Source organism: Ostrea edulis, chromosome 5 (genome assembly GCF_947568905.1).
Source record: "Ostrea edulis chromosome 5, xbOstEdul1.1, whole genome shotgun sequence".
In the NCBI taxonomy this organism is placed as follows: domain Eukaryota; kingdom Metazoa; phylum Mollusca; class Bivalvia; order Ostreida; family Ostreidae; genus Ostrea; species Ostrea edulis.
The window spans coordinates 56,900,528-56,918,944 of NC_079168.1; the positions used below are offsets into that span (position 1 = coordinate 56,900,528).

The 18,417-nt window shown below is 36.0% G+C and overlaps 1 protein-coding gene across 1 annotated transcript in view; it reads left to right on the top strand.

Moving 5' to 3' along the window:
- The window catches only part of LOC125649212 (neuronal acetylcholine receptor subunit alpha-7-like), a 38,145-nt gene extending 20,128 nt beyond the window's left edge, over nucleotides 1-18,017 (top strand). The window contains exons 4-10 of the mRNA XM_048876547.2: nucleotides 7,471-7,515; nucleotides 11,832-11,941; nucleotides 12,480-12,736; nucleotides 14,012-14,206; nucleotides 16,094-16,180; nucleotides 17,097-17,206; nucleotides 17,456-18,017. Coding sequence (XP_048732504.2) covers nucleotides 7,471-7,515; nucleotides 11,832-11,941; nucleotides 12,480-12,736; nucleotides 14,012-14,206; nucleotides 16,094-16,180; nucleotides 17,097-17,206; nucleotides 17,456-17,887 — 1,236 coding nt within the window. The 3' untranslated portion in view covers nucleotides 17,888-18,017. The remainder of the gene's footprint in view (nucleotides 1-7,470; nucleotides 7,516-11,831; nucleotides 11,942-12,479; nucleotides 12,737-14,011; nucleotides 14,207-16,093; nucleotides 16,181-17,096; nucleotides 17,207-17,455) is intronic.
- The last annotated feature ends 400 nt before the right edge of the window (nucleotides 18,018-18,417 follow it).

The following is an 18,417-nucleotide window of genomic DNA, read 5'->3' on the forward strand; positions in this document are numbered from 1 at the left end:
TACAGCTGTATTGTTCCTTCTGTCGTAGTACTTATAGTAGTTAGAGTTGAACATAAATTGCTAGGGTAACATAATATAGATAAGTACCCAAGTGCTGCGCTTATATAGATCTGCGGTTTAACCAGATCTCTTCATTACAATTTTACTCCCATCTCTAGTTAAGAATATTTGCATGAAGAGGGTGAGCATAAGGAATGATAATCAATCTCATAATAAAGAATACAAAATCCGAGAGCAGGGCAAGCAAGAAATCCGAGGTGGAGTCAGGTGCCTAAGAGGAGTATGAAGCAGGTCTGTTGTGTCCGGCTGTGTCTTTTATTTCAATTTCACTGGGATATTACGAATAAATGAAAGTGAATATTTTTAATAGATAAAACGTTGTCGGTGTACCTAACTGTCGAGATGGCCACAGCAAGATAATATTCTCTTTCTTCATGCAGAAATGAATGAATAAATTCTTGTTCATCAGAATACAAAAACAGGTCAGCTAATGAGGAATCACAGTTTGTGCCCAGGGGAATTTCAGCAGATTGTTTGATGACCTGGTAACCTTAAAATTACATTGCATTGTCAATGAGCTCTAGGAAACTCAACATATATACACGTATATATAAATGTGTAGATTAAAACGTGAAATTTCATTTAGTGTAAGATCGTGTGTCATAATTGCATTTATACAAGTAAAGGTTTATTTAAGAAATGAACATCACTTTTGAGCTGTTCATGGTCAGTATGAACGGATTTGGATTTGAGGCAAATTCTGTGAATCGTGCTAGCGATTCACAGAGAATTTGCCTCAAATCCAAATCCGTTCATATTGACCATGAACAGCTCAAAAGTGATGTTCATTTCTTATATTTATATTCATTTACTAAAACACCGTTTGTTTACATTGCTTCTATTTTGTTGCATAAAACGAACTCCTAGCCTCTATCACAGTAGTTATTGTGACGTACGTCAACACATAGACATGACGTCACATTTCGTCTCACCCTGCCTTTCATCAACATTGCAAGGTGCACTGTATTTTGGAGGTAGGAGACCGCAAGATTGGGATGATAATCCACGTAAGTTTACAATCTTAATCCAAAGGTGTGACTTGCGAGATCTTTGTAACAGATGTTCTATTTTTTTCAAACCATTACGCTCTCTGTCGCGTGCTTTAAGCTAGTTCATAATCCGTTCATAGTCAATGTGAACGGATTGTGTCACGTGCTGAAATTGGTTGGTTCATAGAGGAAAATGTGATTTGCAAAATAAATATTAGAGAATGAAAATTTCTGTGAAAGTCAATCATATTAGACTTTGGTACTTTAAAATGACTAAGACTGTATTTCTGGTTTAGACAAATTCTAAACTTTCATTGTGATTACATTTAAGATGCCGACTGCTTTTTATCATTGTCAGTTTAGCCACCATCGTCTGTATTAGGCAACACGATAACACCAGATTCAAAACAAGCAATTTCAAAATGCATTTCTTTTCATTTACTAGGCACCCACACCGTGATCTTTGATGAAGAGAAATGAGGTGATTTCTAAAGAAGCCTTATATCTTTAATGAGTCTTTATTATCTATGTAGAAATATACTGAAGTAGATAATTATCAAAACGAATAACATTTAAAGGTCGGAGAAATGAAGGGAGGAGAATTTCAGAGAAGAACTTGTATAAAGTATTTAATTACAGTTTCTGACGGTACATGTGTGTGGCGAAGAACAACAGGGAACCTTAGAATCAAGTATTATAATAAAAGGAAAATTGTTCGTCTATTTTCCCAACCATGCTCTGCAACAACAAAAACAAAACAACACTGCAAAGAATACAAAAACAAACGGGGAGGGATGGGAGCAAAATAACGTGAGCATTAAGGAAAAGTCATGTACATGCCCTGTTCAACAAATTTGTATTGATTGTATAAAATATGTTCTTTTTCTTCCGGTCGAAAGTTTTGAATTATCACGTTCCACTCACTCGAGTATGAAAGAATACATTTATCAGAGGAAATCAACGCATATCCTTCTAGCATAGGAAAACTAGTCATTAATGAATAAATTTTAGTTGATGAAATTATCACGATTTCTACAGAATTCATTCCCACCAAAGGAACAAAGGTCAGTGAAGGGATACGCATCACGTGACTAAATTCCCAGAGAAATCTTTTACATGGAAATCTTGAAAATTAATCAAGGAAAGGGGATGTCTACAGAACATAGACAGAGGAGTAAATGATGCACATGTTCTGCTACGCCATCTTTATATGCTTCTTCAAATTTGGCGATGACAACAAACTAATCGAATTTCTTGGAGTGTCTTTCTTAAACTGTGACCGCGGTTCACATTATGCATAAGTCTCACAGTTCCCATCCTGCCATAGTGCGCCGAAATGAATTTTTCCCCACACATATAATTATATAAATGTTTAAGGTGGTTTGAAGCTGAAATGAAAGCAAATGACTTGAAGCAGTTTTGATATACATGTATCAATATGAATCCAACATGTGATTTTAAAAGTCATGTGACAATTTGCGAGTCAGAGCTTCATATGAATTACCTTTATGAACTTACGCAGTTAAATTGGGGGGGGGGGGGGGGGGGGGGGGAGATGTCAAAATACATTATACCCACGAGATACATCATAAAGGATATTGATTTCTTTTTATTGTTATAATTTGCATACACAAAAGATAGCCGTAGAAATGGCACAGAGTAAACATCGCTACATTTTAAAGAATGAAATACCAAACATGGATGTTATTTTGCACCAAATGTAACTGCGCCTAATGTGATTATATGCTCTTAACATCTTTACAGTTAGCAAGTTGTTGAAAAGAAAAATGAAATCCATGTCGGAAATTCTTAAATATGTAAATTTTTATGTGTATTCTCTCATTTTCAGATAACACTTTTTTCTGACTTAAGAACATAATTATGTATCACTTTTGTTTCCAGCAAAGGTTCATATTGTGTGTTATCGTATTTGTGTTTTGTAATAGCAATGTATCTAAGATACTTTAATATATATGCATGTATGTGGTTAACGTGCAGGTATATCTCCCAGTCATTTTGTGTCATATTTTTTTCGTCATTTTAACAAATGACGAGCTTTTACACCTTAACATGTTCCATGGAAACAATCACAGTTGCAATGTCACGTTGGATCAATAACTAGGTTTTACCACAAACACAGATGTGTTCATTTACAAATCATTCAATAATATACATTTATAATGGGAATCACATTGCACTCATTTTAAAGCCCCTGTCACAACAGAGCCTCTAACGGCGTTAAATTGTGGGATCGCAGGGAAATTCTGAAAAGTTGTGTGATTTTATTTGAAATTTTCAAAAGATGAAGATGTCAAGGAGACCGAGGCGTTTCTACGGAGCTTCCACGGCGTGTTACTGCATTCCTGAGTTCTAACGGACGATTGACTGTGTCCCCGCTAAGTGCTCACGACGTGCTAGAAATTGTCACTTCGCGTTCATGGCCTGCGTGCATAAGACGTTCTTTCGTACTGCGTATGAAAACAAAGTGAATTAATCACCATTATCAGTTGCTACTTCGCTCACCATAGGAAGCAAGAGGACCTAGATGTAATAAAAAAACCAGACACTAATTAGTCCACACCATATGGTTCCAATCCAACGCCATGGTATCTTAATCAACCACCATCGGATCCCAATCAACCACCATCGGATCTATCGCCTCCTCAAGTACGTGAGACTCGACTTTGTTCTAAGTTCTCTCGGGAAACTAGTTCATCCACATGTACGGTAGTCAACATCCACAGGATCCATTAATTATGGCGATGGAGAAAAAACCTTTGTAGTTGAAATGCATATTTGCCGCTGTTCCGTCATTCTACGGAATGCTTCCCATCAAGCGCGCCGCACGCATGGGCAGGTTCCATTTACGAAAACATTCTGCAGAAATCGTACGCCATTCCGCTAGTGGTTGGACATTTGATACACTCGTCCCTATACGCATTGATGTTGGCGTGGTATACTTCACGAACGCACACAGACATTGTATTGTGAAGTACTCCAATGTCAAACCTCATGCTGGCGTACATGTATCTGTCCCTGATGATCAGGTGCCGCATTGTCATAGCCACATTCAATCCTGGTTCGAGAGCTTTTCGATACTTGATGTCTCGTTTGGTGATTAGTAGACGCAACATAACAAGAAGCTCATCGAACATGGCGGGAGGTAAACGGAAGAAATGTAAGAAACTTGCAGGGTCTTCATTTCGGAGCTCAGACATGAACCGATGATAGTGACCATAAAGCAACCTTCTGCCGATATTGAGCCACTACCGTACCCTGATCCTCTTTCTCCTTGCTGCCCACCTTTGTCTTTATCGTGGAATCAGATTCAGACTATTCCTCACGTTGAATTAAAGACTAGACTTTTGAACATCATAGACAGCTGCTTATTCAACAAAAATGGAAAAAGGAAATATTCATATTTAGTGATCAGTCATTCAAAAAAATGATTTTGTTAAACACCACTCTGATTCTACGCACAAGTATTCTGAAGTTGATATTAAAAGATGCTGGAGTTCCTCATTGACAATACCTTCGTAGTCTTTTGTGATCAGGTCTTCTTTTGGAATTTCCATGAGCTCGAAATGTGCTCCTTTATTGGCTGACCTGTTTTTATATTCTTATGAAGCATAATTTTTTTTTTTAAATCTCTTATATCAGAGGAAATTTTTTTTTTATGTGACCATCGACTTGATAATTAGGTATGTCGACGACGTTCTATCTCTCAAAATAATCATTTCCATTCAAATGTCGATTCGATATAATCCAGTGAACTCGAAATAGAAGACATCACAGGGTCTTTCACATCTGCTTCGTACTTAGATATTTTATTGAACATAGATGTTAACAGCTAACCAACAACTCAACTTTATGACAAACTGGATGCCTTCAGCTTCTCCATCGTCAACTTTCCATAATTTTGTTGCAGTATTCCATTATTACCTGCATGTGGTGTTTATGTATCCTGACTGATTCGATACGCAAGTGCTTGTTCTGCGTATATGATCAATTGTTAAATCGAGACAGACTACCGCCAAACATGTGGATGTTACAGGAGTTTTGATAGTCTCGTTTAATGTTCAAAATGCTTAACTAAGGTATTTGGTCAGCAAAAATTTGAATGTCAGTTTTCGAGTTACAAATGAGACCCGTGCCATGTTTTTGTTTATATATAGATTTGCTGATTAAAAAATATGTTTAAAACAATGAGATGTGACAATTACTAGAAAATGTTTGTGTTCAGAATTAACTTGTAAATTGAAAAAAATGTTTTAAACTAAACTTTTACTAATATATCTAACTTATGCAAACAAATACATGACACGACCCTTGTTCTGCATATCTTTTATAACTCAACAACTGATATTCAATCTTTTGCTGACCATTAGAAATCCCTTAATTAAGCATTGTAAACATTTTAAATGGGAAAATAAAATTTGAATTTTTTTCAGCTCAATTCGTGCCCATGCCCCTTTAAAGCCAGCATTTCGCAAATTCTATGGTCGTTATAACAATACAATCATGTCATTGAGTCTAATGCTGTCTGACGTGTTTCATGCCGATTGTTAGGCCGTTCTTGGCACACAGATTTGACAACGGATTACTCCGTTTACCTGATCAAGATATAGGGCTCACGGTGGATGTGACCGGTCGACAGGAAATACTTACTCTTTCTGGGCACATGATCCCGCGTTTGGTATGTCCAGGGTTCCATGTTTCCTAAACTCTTAATTTTGTATACCTTATAGGAGTTGTGAGATTGACCACTGTTCGTAATCTTCACTTTTTCATTGATAATGCCTACTTCCTCTTGAACCTGTTGAAAATTAATTGACCTAAGGCGCATACCTGTTTGCTGGTGTACAACATTCATTGCTCAAATTTAATGCATTTATACTATTTTTGTGGGCTGACTGACAATGCACTGGCAACACCGTGAAAGCTCGCTGCCAACGCTAATGGACGCCGTAGAAATGCTTAGTATGGAAGCGCGATAATGGTAGTGACAACTCCGTGTAGTTGCTGTGTGAACGCAGTGAAATAAATAACAATACGTTTAATCGCTGCAGATGTGCCATTAAAGCGCGAAAGAGACGTGATCATGTGCATTACCTGAGCGCGCCAACAGAGCTCTTTTGGTACTGTTTGAGACCCAACGGCAATTCTACTGCGTGTATATCAGAACGCAGAGCCACGACGCGTATTTTCTGTATGCTCAAAGTGTACACCGTCGCATGGCGTTCTCTGCGACCCAACCGCGTCATTTGGTGATGTCACTGTGTTGTTGCGGCGCTGTAGGATACTCTACTGCGCGTACCTTGGCGTTCTGCTTTCTTCAGGATCATGAATCAGTGGGATAAGACATTTTTTAAAACTTGGATAAATTAACATTCTGTGGTAATGATACATGTAGTTAAGACTGAAACATAAAAGAAATGTAAGAGACATGATAGATGGGAGAGAAATATTTATTCGTGATTCGAATTTCCTTCATTGTTTACATAGATGTCATAGTGCAATACCCTTGACCCAGGCGCCTATAGTATCAAATAGGTACACGTGTGATTATGCAGTGTTAACCTCTCTGGCACGTATCATCGTTTTTCAAGGGGGGAAGGGGCGAAAAACAAATTAGAAAGTTAACGTCTCAAAAAATCTTAACAGGCAAATAACAAACAAACATAAAACCACGGTGCTTTGCCTGATCTTCAAAATTCTAATTCGTGGAGGTTGAGGTGGGGGTGTTGAAGTCTCTTCACTATAACTACGTCGAATAATATTTCCCCAAACTTCATTTCTTAAATGTAGGGGGTGGGGAGTTTTAAGTAATACATGTACTGCTAAAAATAGTGGGGGACGGGGCAGACATGTATATCTTTTATTTGCATTACAAAACTAACCAATGTGGTCATTGTCAATAAAGTAATTCTACGTCCCTGCCCCTAAACACATAATGAAATATTGAAATAAAGATGTCTGCAATCGTGGGTTTTGCAATAAATCAGTCTGCCACACCGGCATATAAACATTACAAGGGAGGAGGTTGTGCCTTTATATTCGCGGGAAAAATTATACGAAAATGTGCGCTTTATCACTTGATTAAAAGATTAACATTTATGACGTCATAGCATGTTTAAACAAAATTCTAATAATAGCATACCGATTAGAAAATTACATGTATAAATAAATCTTCCATCAAAACAAAGTCTCTAAAAAAAGATCTACTTTGAATAGCCCTTACCAAAGAGGGTCCTTTTTTTGTCAGACTGAAGTTAGGGATATCCGTAGTACTTGGTATAAACACGAATCATGATAAGATTAATAACACGAATCTCATTATCTAAAGAGATAATTTCATTAATATTGTAATAGAATACTTTGACTAACATTATCCTTAATTTCTGATGATTTTCATTTCTAGGATGAAAAGAACCAGATTCTGTATTCCAACATTTGGTTACAGATGGTAAGTATTCGTTAATTAAATAAGAGGTGGTAAGTAGTAGTTGATTAAATGACATTCTTATATGATCTGCGAATGATAAATTCAAAGACTATTTGTCCAAGTGCTAATGATAGTCTTGAAATTATCTACCGGACATGTGATCCTGTGCTGCGTGACGTCACATTATCTCCTTCATCACACGTTGACGATTTACATGGAGTGTTTCAACTTTCCAATCTGTAAAATTGAATTTATGTCTGGTGATGATAAGACACCTATTTACTGGTATTAGGTTAATTAACAATTAACTGGTTTGTAAAACTATTTATTATACAGTGATTGCAGGTAGTTTAAAGCCACACCATGATACATAGTCGTTATCTCTAGGGACAACCAACTTAAAGAGATACCACAGCTCATTTTACTCAAAAAATCATGAAATGACAATTTCCCCAGAGCTTTCTCAAATTGTGTTGCACAGTTGAATGTATGAACTTTGCGAAAATAACACATTTCTAAAGTTGAATATTCTCGTTTTAACATAAGAATTAATATTTTTTGACGGCCCATTAAAAAAAGTCATTGTCCATCTCTTCCTCTCGGTGCACAGACGATAAACAGTGCAGCATGTCGTCGATTGAGAGAAAGTGTAGTGGATAGACCCAGAATTTGACAGATTATGCGAGAAAGGAGTAAAAATAGAACGAGATGAAACTCATACACGAACTAAATTTTACGTCGGGATAAGTATGACCATCGGAAAACCAATAGCTAGGAGAAATACACGCACGACTCAGTGGCAGGTTAAGAATTTAAGAATAAGTTTTTACACACTTTTGCTGTCAGTCAAAATCACGTGATGTAAATATGCATTTTAAAGTCCGAGTCAGCATGAAGAAACCTTTGAATTCCAGATGATCTTCAAAGCGCAGTCGAGAGCAAATTGATGCATTCAAACTGTTCAAAATTGTCAGTATCGATATGCTTTTTATCATTTTATCAATAAGTGTTTTAAATAAAAATTTGATTAAATTGTGGAAAATGAGCTATAGTATTTTAATATTGCCGTTATATATATACATGTAGGATGTCACGCAGCGTCTGGATGGCGTTGCGAGTTGGTAAATGAATATTCGCTCGATTTAAAAAGAAAACAAAAGGCCAACAGTCCTTATCGGTCACCTGAGTACTAGTGAAAAAGTATCACTACTCCCAGGGACTATGAAATCTAGAAAACAAATTCCTGTTATGAATATCTAAGCTAATTTCTAATGTTCAGCAACAGTATAAAACAAGATGTGTTCTTAAAACTTCACTGTCCTTAAACATGTATACACTGATGAAAGACTTTACATGATATAATAAGTGTGTTATACAGTATCAGCAAACTTAAAGATAAACACTATATACTAAGTCTGACCCCACTCTGGAGTCAGAACCCCTACCATGGGGATCATGAAATTTACAATTGTGGTTGAAGCCTTCCTGTTCTACATCATTATGCATTTAGTTTTGCTTAAACATGTGCGATTCTAGAGAAGAAGATTTTTGAAAATTGGTCAATTTTGGGCAGTTTTTGCCACGTCCCGAAGGCCCCAGGGGTACAGGAATCCTGAAATTTACAATGTATGTACCCCTTGTTCCAAAGATGCTTCATACCAAATTTGAAAAGAATTGGAATGGTAGTTATCAACAAGAAGTTAAAAACAATTATTGTTCACACATTTAATTACTGACCATTTTGGCCCCACCCTAATACGAAAACCCCTACTCCTGGGATCATCAAATTTACAATTTTGGTAACGGACTGTCTGCTCTTTTAAAATATCTATTTAGTTTTAATTTAGTATCAACAGCACTAGAGAAGATGTTATTTAAGTGTTTTATTTACACATAAACACTATATCGTAAGTTTGGTCTCACCCTGGGGTCAGAACCCCTACCTCGGGGATCATGAAATTTACAATTTTGGTAGAGGCTTTCCTGCTCTACATCACTATGCATTTAGTTTTTCTTACACGTGCGGTTCTAGAGAAGAACACTTTTGAAAATTGGTCAATTTTGGGCAGTTTTAGCCTAGGGTCCCAGGGGTGCAGGAGTCCTGCAATTTACAATTTATGTCCCCCTTGTCCCAAAGATGCTTCATATCAAATTTGAAAAGAATTGGAACAGTAGTTACATGTATCAAGAAGAAGTTAAAAATGTTCAATTTTTAACGCACGACAACCAATTGCAGTAGGTCACCTGGGTCTACTTAGTTGACCTAAAAGGTTTATTTTTAGACGGTGAAGTGAAGATTTGGTTTATGATTACAAGGCGTCAAAACAAACCTCTTTTTATAAATCAGAGTGATTTGAATACTTTTAAGAATTTAGCAGTAATAAGTGATCGATGACACGGAAACGTTGACACTATTCAGGTTTTACTGTTACAGTTTGGATATTCTCATGTGCACGGTCTAGATAGTGTCCCAGAAAATTGTCTGTACGGTTTTGATAAGCGTGTTTTACGTCTTTGACATTTTTTTCATGCCAAGGTGGACTAGTTCACCTGCTACCAGGCTAGAGAGCCACAAATCCATCCATTATAAAAACCTTCCATTTACGAAGCCGGTTTTTATGCACACGGTTGAGGTCTTATATGACTGTGTTCTTGCATCGCCATTTCAAACTTTTAATGCCAGCAAAAAAGTCGTATAAAATTTTCCCGCTACTCTTGTGACCAATCATGCTTTTAAACATTTATTAAAACCCCATGTGAGCTGGAAACTATTAATATTTATATATATAAGAGGACCGGAGTTCGAACCCGTGTTTTGCCAGTTGGATTTCAGAGATTGGTAAATTATATCCTGCTATGACTGAAATAACGTTAAAGTGACGTAAAGTCCTCAATCAACTAACTAACCAACCAACCAATAAAAAAAATCATTTCCGATGCGGTATATATTGAATTGGTCTCGATTTTATTCGTAATATCAAACCTGAAGCATACTATTAGAACTGTGGTTTTCTAAGAGATACTGAACTAATGTAAATACTGTTCATTAAAACTATATTAAATCAGGCTAGGAAATTATGTTGTGAAGGAATGTGTATTATTTATGGACAAAGACATGCATATTGGATGGCTTTTATGGGAAAAACGACCATTTCCGTTGAACACAAGTCGCATAAATCATGAAAAAATAAATCCAAATGCATCGTCAAAACCGTACATTGCTAATTATCCACACCCTACACAGATATATTGCAACAATTCTGTTACTGCCTCGTAGATATATTCTGACATTCTCGGCGTTTTTCATGCATATATTGAATTGAAAATGATTTTAAGGTAGTTCCACTCTCCACCAATATCAATGGTTGAAAGTGAAAAAAAACCGTTTTAATTTCCAGTCAATATAGCTTAATTTAATTCATAACCAAAGAAAATGTATATGTTGCCACCTTTTTTAAGATGTCAGACATATAAAAACAGAAGTATATAATAGGTCAACATCAGAAAATCACACATTTTCAAGAAACAGAATAATCAAAAATAGATAAAAACTTGTAAAAATGACAATTTTTTAAATGTCAACAGTTTAGAAAAACTACTAATATATAGATATGTATAGATTAATTTCTGCTAATATATAAATATGTATAAATTAATTTTGGATATTAGGAAAATCCTTGTACATAACAGACATACAGTAGAGGAAATACCAGCATAGGAGTTATTGCCCTTGACAACATTTATTTCCATTATAAATAATTAAGTATCTCTGGAAAATATAACCCTTTTCTCCATCAATAGTTTACAAGATTTTTTATTTAATCCAGTGAATAAAATTCCTCTGAAAGATAAATTTCTATCATGCGCAAAGTTTAATTTAATAAAGATTTTTGCAAAACCCTATGACATCACACGAGGATCGATCTACCTTATTGCGTACATTAGAATTCAGACTTTTAGTAATGGTTAATGAAAAATCATGAAATGGACCATAAATCGTGTCAGAAACTGTATGACTATTCTCTGCATGCCGTTCGATGCCCGATTTCGTCTCAAATTTTCCCCACACATATTTTATGACGACTTTTTATCGTGCATGGCAAGTCAAGAATATTCATCCATTAACCCATCAGACTTTTCTGGTGAAGTAACGTCTCTTGATGAAGGAAAATGTAATTGCAAGCTTACATTCTGTTTGCTTACATCGTGTATCCACATCCACACGTAACGTGACCGTTGCGTTACCATGCAGTGAATTTGAACAATCTTGAGACATGGCGTTACCACAAACAACAGCAACTCTCTACAGACTCAAATTGATACATTCTAATTTGCAGAAATGGCAAGACGTTAACCTGGTCTGGGAGCCCCGTGAATTTGGCGGGATAGAGGAACTCAGAATCCCCGCCAAAAAAGTCTGGAAACCGGATGTTCTACTTTATAATAGGTGAGTTCCTTAATTCTGTCAACCAACTTCGAATAAGGACAACCTACACGTAGCTTTATTCGCAAATGTCAAATTTCTCTGCTCCAATTATTTTCGCTGACGAATAAATCCCAGTAATTAAGAATGCATTAATAACATATTCAATAATTGCATTTACACAAAATCGAGATAAAGTGCATGAATTTGAGGTAAATATTCATACCATGTCAAATAGTGTAAGAAACGTTATTCACGCGCCTTGATTGTTATCATGCTTGACGCGTTACAATTCATTCCGCCATGTATTTTAAAAAGAGAAGTTTATTTCTTACATTTACATTCTACGTTTACCTCTGTCTGAATTCCAAGTGGTTAAAATAGACATGTTATTATCCCCCACCCCCAAGATTCATACACGCTTTGTTCACAACTACTGCACATTCATGAGGAAATGGCTATCATTACAATTTATAAAGATATTAAAGGCAAAAACATTGGAAATGTAAATATAATGAAATAAAAGTTTTTTGTCACTGTAAGCTGAATTTAATTTCTATAGCGCAGACGATGATTTTGACGGAACCTTCCATTCCAATATCATAGTCAACTACAAAGGAGAGGTGAAGTGGATACCCCCCGGGATGTTTAAAAGCACCTGCCAGATTGATATCGCCTGGTTCCCATTCGATGAACAGAAGTGTGACCTGAAGTTTGGTTCATGGACATACGACGGCCGATTTTTGGATCTTATATTTGACGGAACGTCTAATGGTGATGCATCTGATTTCATCAGGAATGGAGAATGGGAGTTATTAGGTTATTGTTGCATTATATTTAGTATTCAATGTAAAATGTATGTAGTCTCAATGAAGCAAGTTAACGGCAAATATACAACTCACCTTTATGAAAAACGGGATGATTTCACCTTCTCTGTCGTCAACCACACATATTTATGTAACAATGCTCCATTATCACCTATATATGGTGTTTATACCTCACATCTGATTCCATACCCTAGAGCATGTTCTGAGTATGATTGTTTTTAAACCGAGGCAGGTCACTGACAGATAAGTTGAAATTACAAGGGTTTCAACACTCATTTAAAGTCAACATTTAGTGAATCCTATGGTATATGTTATCTGATATTTACATGGGGGAAATACATTAGCTCCGGAGAGCGATGTGGTTCTTGGTTCTCTTGTTTTAATAGTCCTCCGGAAGAATATTGAATATTGTTTAACGTCCCCCTTGAGAATATTTCACTCATATGGAGACGTCACCACTGCCGGTGAAGAGCTGCAAAATTGCGCTTACAGCCTTTGAGCAGGGAGGGATCTTTATCGTGCCACAGCTGCTGCGACACGGGACCTCGGTTTTTGCGGTGTCATCCGAAGGACCGCCCCATTTACAATCCCTACCCAGAGTTGTCGTTCCTTCCTCTCACTTACACCTGTTAACGTCTCAAAGTAAGCAATGTTATTCCACATGTAAATCCACTTTTTTACGGCTAATAAAACTAAGAACTATGTTATAAAATATCTGGAAAATGTAGGACAAGCAACTATTTGTATATTTTTTTCCATGACTATATATTCTTCATGTACCTATCAAAAGGCCTGGTGCAATAGAACTACCCAATATCTACATGTACGTTTCAACCCAAATCAATGCTTCTTGTGTCACAAAAAGACTTAACATCTGCTCAATATTTATTTATTTACGTATATTTTTGTAACTGAAGTCAAAACCATACTTTATTTGTGCATACGTGCCATTTTACAAAAATCTTGTAAAACCCTTGAGACGTTTACAGAGGTGCAAGTGAGAGCCCGGAACGACAACTCTGGGTAGAGATTGCCCCATTTAGTCGCCTTCTACGACAAGCAAGGGGTACTGAGGACCTATTCTAACCCGGATCTCCACGGGAAGAATATGATATTTAGGAATATATGTATATTAATTCATTAAGTGTTATGTTTCTCCACGTGGTCAACTGAAGTTGATGAGTTTTGATTAAATAGGTGTCACCTTTTGAAAGCGCATAAAACTTCTTCAGGTGCTCAATTTAAAGGTAGCTATTGAATTTTGCAGGTGTACCCGGAATCCGGAACCAGAAATCATACGAGTGCTGTCCTGAAATTTATATCGACATTACCTACACAATACATGTCCAGCGCCGAACGCTGTACTATGGCTTCAACATAATCATACCCTGTGTACTTATATCATCCATGTCCCTGCTTCTATTCATGCTGCCGCCCGACTCAGGCGAAAAAATTTCACTAGGTGAGAAATACCAGATTGTGACGTCACTTTCAGAATACGAAACTGGGGCTAATATGTTGTTCGTGTTAACTTGATTACTTCTATCAAAATAATGACCTTTTCAGTTCTCATAGAATAGAAGGCTAGTTGAATTATAATTGTATCTTGTTTATCTTCAAGTTGCAATTTTAGACTGCATATGTTGTAATTATTTTTGTTTGCAAGTTTTAACCAAAGAAAGTTTCCATTGAGTATCGCTGACTTTGATTTGTATGTCGATCTATGATTTTAAGGTAAACAAAGAGTTAAATGTGGTGAGTCGCTTTCCTAAATATGTAGTAAAGCCGAACCAAGTTCATACTGAAATATTAGTAACTAATGCCATTAAAGAATGACGATGACCTTTGAGCCATTCTCAGGAGAAAAATGCATTTTGAATTCGCTATGTCCAAGTAGCTCTCCTTGGTTCTGGTGTAGGAGTTTTCTTTTGAATTCTTTTTGTCCCTTTTTGTGGCTTTTTATTTATTTTTTGGTTTTGTTTTTTGTTTTTGTTATTTTTTGTGTGTTTGATTTCTACATGTGATTATTATATTAAGCTAATAAAAACTATATATGTGCTAGCTGTATCTACATAAGCATGCGATTTCTACATCTCTATATATCGACTTTTAAAAATGCCTTATCACCATAATCTTCTCTATCCAGCTACGAATTATGTTCCAAAGCATGCCTTGGGCTGAATCACGGAATGTTTCCCAAATGAAATGGTTAAAGCCGGTATTTCCTCAGAAGTTTGATGTGTGTTTGTATTTTTCAGACATATAATAACTGTAATTCAATTTTCTACGCATGGGTATTTACTCACAATTTAATTAGATACGAAAATAAAGATAAAATCACTCAGGAGAAACCTTGGAAACTCGAATGATTTATAAGAGTATATTGCAGATGGCTAATATAAACCATTACGTATTGTTTGCCACGTAACTACTTGATGTTAACATCAAGGTCAACGTATATTTCTCAGAATTCAATTCCACTCTGTAGGGGAGTCAAATGGAGGTTGGGATATTATATGATATTCAAAAACAACCGAAAAGGCGGATTTAGCCTCTTCTCACACTCTGACATGAAATAATTAATCATGCTTTGGTGAGATTTTCCAACCAGATGGAATGTAACTACAAGTACCTTGTGCCTTTTTCATTATTCACCAATATTCAATATCAGCTGTATGTATTTAGAAATTCAATAATTATGTTTAAGGCCGAAATAATAGCATTTTACTTGCTGCCTGCTTCTAGTAAGGTTAATGGATACTGATCGTTTGTGATAAATTGATTTTTCTATCTGACGTGTATAAGATTTTGCATGTATATGCATGGTATTCGTGATAATATATTTACATTTTCTATATTAGAATTTGTTTACGCAACCATCAAAGCTGTGTCTACCATATATCAAAATTCAGATATTTGATTATTCTTTAAATTGGTTTCGTTTGAAAGAAACTACATGTATATTGATTACTTTATCATCTACTAAAGTAACTACTGTATTTTGTTGTTTATTTTTAAAATCTATGTTGTTTTACCAGTATTAGGCTGTTCTAAATACATTTTACGTTATGCCATGCTTCGGGTGGAAGGAAAGATTACAAAATTTGTACACTTTCATATTGAATGAAACTTTCAAGGTTTTTGTATCTTTGATTCACGTGTAAATTGGTTTTTTAATGATTTATTTTTGTCTTCCCCGTTTGGATGGAGACCAATGTTACAGGGACCAGGTGTAAAACGTAGACTATATCGAGAACAGCTTTAACATCATTTAACTATTTACCTCAGACCTTAACCAGTATGTCAGTAATGAGATTACCTAATCTATAAACACAAATGTTATTTTCAGGAGTGACGATTTTATTATCTCTTATGGTGTTCCTGTTACTGGTAGCAGAGACGATGCCGCCCACCTCGGACGCTGTACCCCTGATTGGTAGGTTATTGTCACGGAATCAATGTAGCGTGTACCGTGACCAATAGTACTTGGTTGGTTTTGTCACTTGAGAATTACACACAAAGTCCGGTTATCAATATTGATTACAATCGGATCACGCGCTCGTCCTTTTCTGTAACCGGTTACGGAAATAGCCGAGTAGTTACGATTGTATTGATTACTCCCATTGTGTTACCAAGCGATACCGTTTTTAGATGAAGATATGGAAACATGTAATCAATTATCTTCGAACAGACTAAAGCGTAGTCTGGAATTTCTGGATCACCCAGAGGTTTGTGTAGACGTCCCATAAACGTCTGGAGCTTTGATTTTTTTCTGAACTCAAAACAATTCTGATGAAGACGAGCGATTTGCTCATTCAAAAGGGTAATGCTTGGGACCATAGAAATCACCCTGACTTGATGCAAACTGTACAAAGTTTAAGAATATACATGTATTTTCCACTTAAAGAAAACCAGATTGAGTATTTAGAACATGTTACCTGTAGAAAATATGTTTTGGACTCTTTCCATTACAAATATTATGTAATTTGAATAAGACTCATGGGATGACCCGCTTTAAAATGAAATGAGTTTACATACCCTACGTTCCGCAGTTAAGTCTTGTTTTAGGCACTATTACAAGTACAAGTACATTTTCTTTCAATAAAAGTCCCCATCACTTTATTATCTAGTTTAGCACCATCTAAAGAGGAAGTGGGTTTTATTTCTATAGAAAGCGAGCAGGCGTTTGTGGGGAGAACATGTCTACACCAATGTTTGAGTGATCCAGACTAATTAAATCAGTGGAAAATCCAAATTCCTTTTTGGAAAAAAATTATCATGAAATCGATATTTCTTTCACAAAACATTTTATGCTTTTTCATTCGAATCAATTCAACTCCATATACTTTCAGGTATATACTTCTGTTGCATCATGATAATGTGTTCGATGTCCATGCTGTTTACAGTTATCGTTCTTAACTTTCACTACAGAGGGCCAGAGACTCATCAGATTCCTTCCTGGGTAAGTTACTGGAGATAAGATGTAAATATTAAAGTCATGTGTCCATGTACATGCATCAGCATACAGTTTTCGCTTGCACCCTTCCATAATTACATATACACTGTATAATCATTTTGAGATTGTAAATAGTCTTCTTTGCGTTTGTTTGAAATGTGTCATGGTACCTATTATGGAAGGATAATGGGCTCTCAATATTCAATTTGTTTGGTTTAGATTATTTTTAAAAAAAACACGTTTCAATAACTCTAGGTAAATCAGTGGATAAATGGACGGCTGGCGTGGCTTATGCTAATGAAACGTCCAGGACCCAAACAGTACAAGCATACTAAAGACCCGATAGAAAGAACACGTCTTCATGACATCGTGGTACAAGAACGACAATCTAGGTGTCTTCTGCCAGGGCTGGAATTTGAGGAAGACATTCGAATGGAAAACGGGGCAGTTCCAAAGCCAGGAGATTCCCCATTCCTTAGTACTAAATCAGACCTTTTGTCGATTTTAAAAGAACTAAGAAAGTTAACCACGCGGTGCAAGCGAGAGGAAGAAGATGTCGTGGTTCGCGCGGAGTGGCGGTTCGCTGCCATGGTGATAGACCGTCTGTGTCTCTGGATCTGTGTGACCTTTACTGTTATATCCACCCTGGCTGTTCTCTTTTCCGCCCCAAATTTTGTGACAGGATGAAATGTCATGATTGTACATAAACTAGAATATTTCTTCTCAATTTTTATCTTGGTGCACTTATATTTTGCACTTTTTATAATTTTGATGTGAAAAATGTTCTGAATAAACATGAATGAAACACACATTTAAATATAATGTTTTTCGAGAATTTATTTCGCGTCTAATGTGATTGTGATAGTTACTTTAGATGCCTGTCTAATTTTTCGCTCAGATGATTCAGATGGAAATGTTCCCTAACTTGAGTCTCTAAAATTCCTGTATTGTTGAATGTGTTAGTTAGCGTAATCCCTTACCTCTGTGTTTGATGTTGATAATACATATGTAGTACTATACCTATGATTTGTCAATTTGTAATGAAGAGTAAAATTAATGTTCATCTTAAAGAGACACTACGGCACAATTTGCGAAATACATGTACACCGGCAAAGAAAATTTCTCTGTAGCTTTCTTTATTTGTTGTTTTGTTAAATGTATGTACATTGCAAACATTACAATTTTAAATGTAAGAAATTCCAGTTTATCAATGAAAG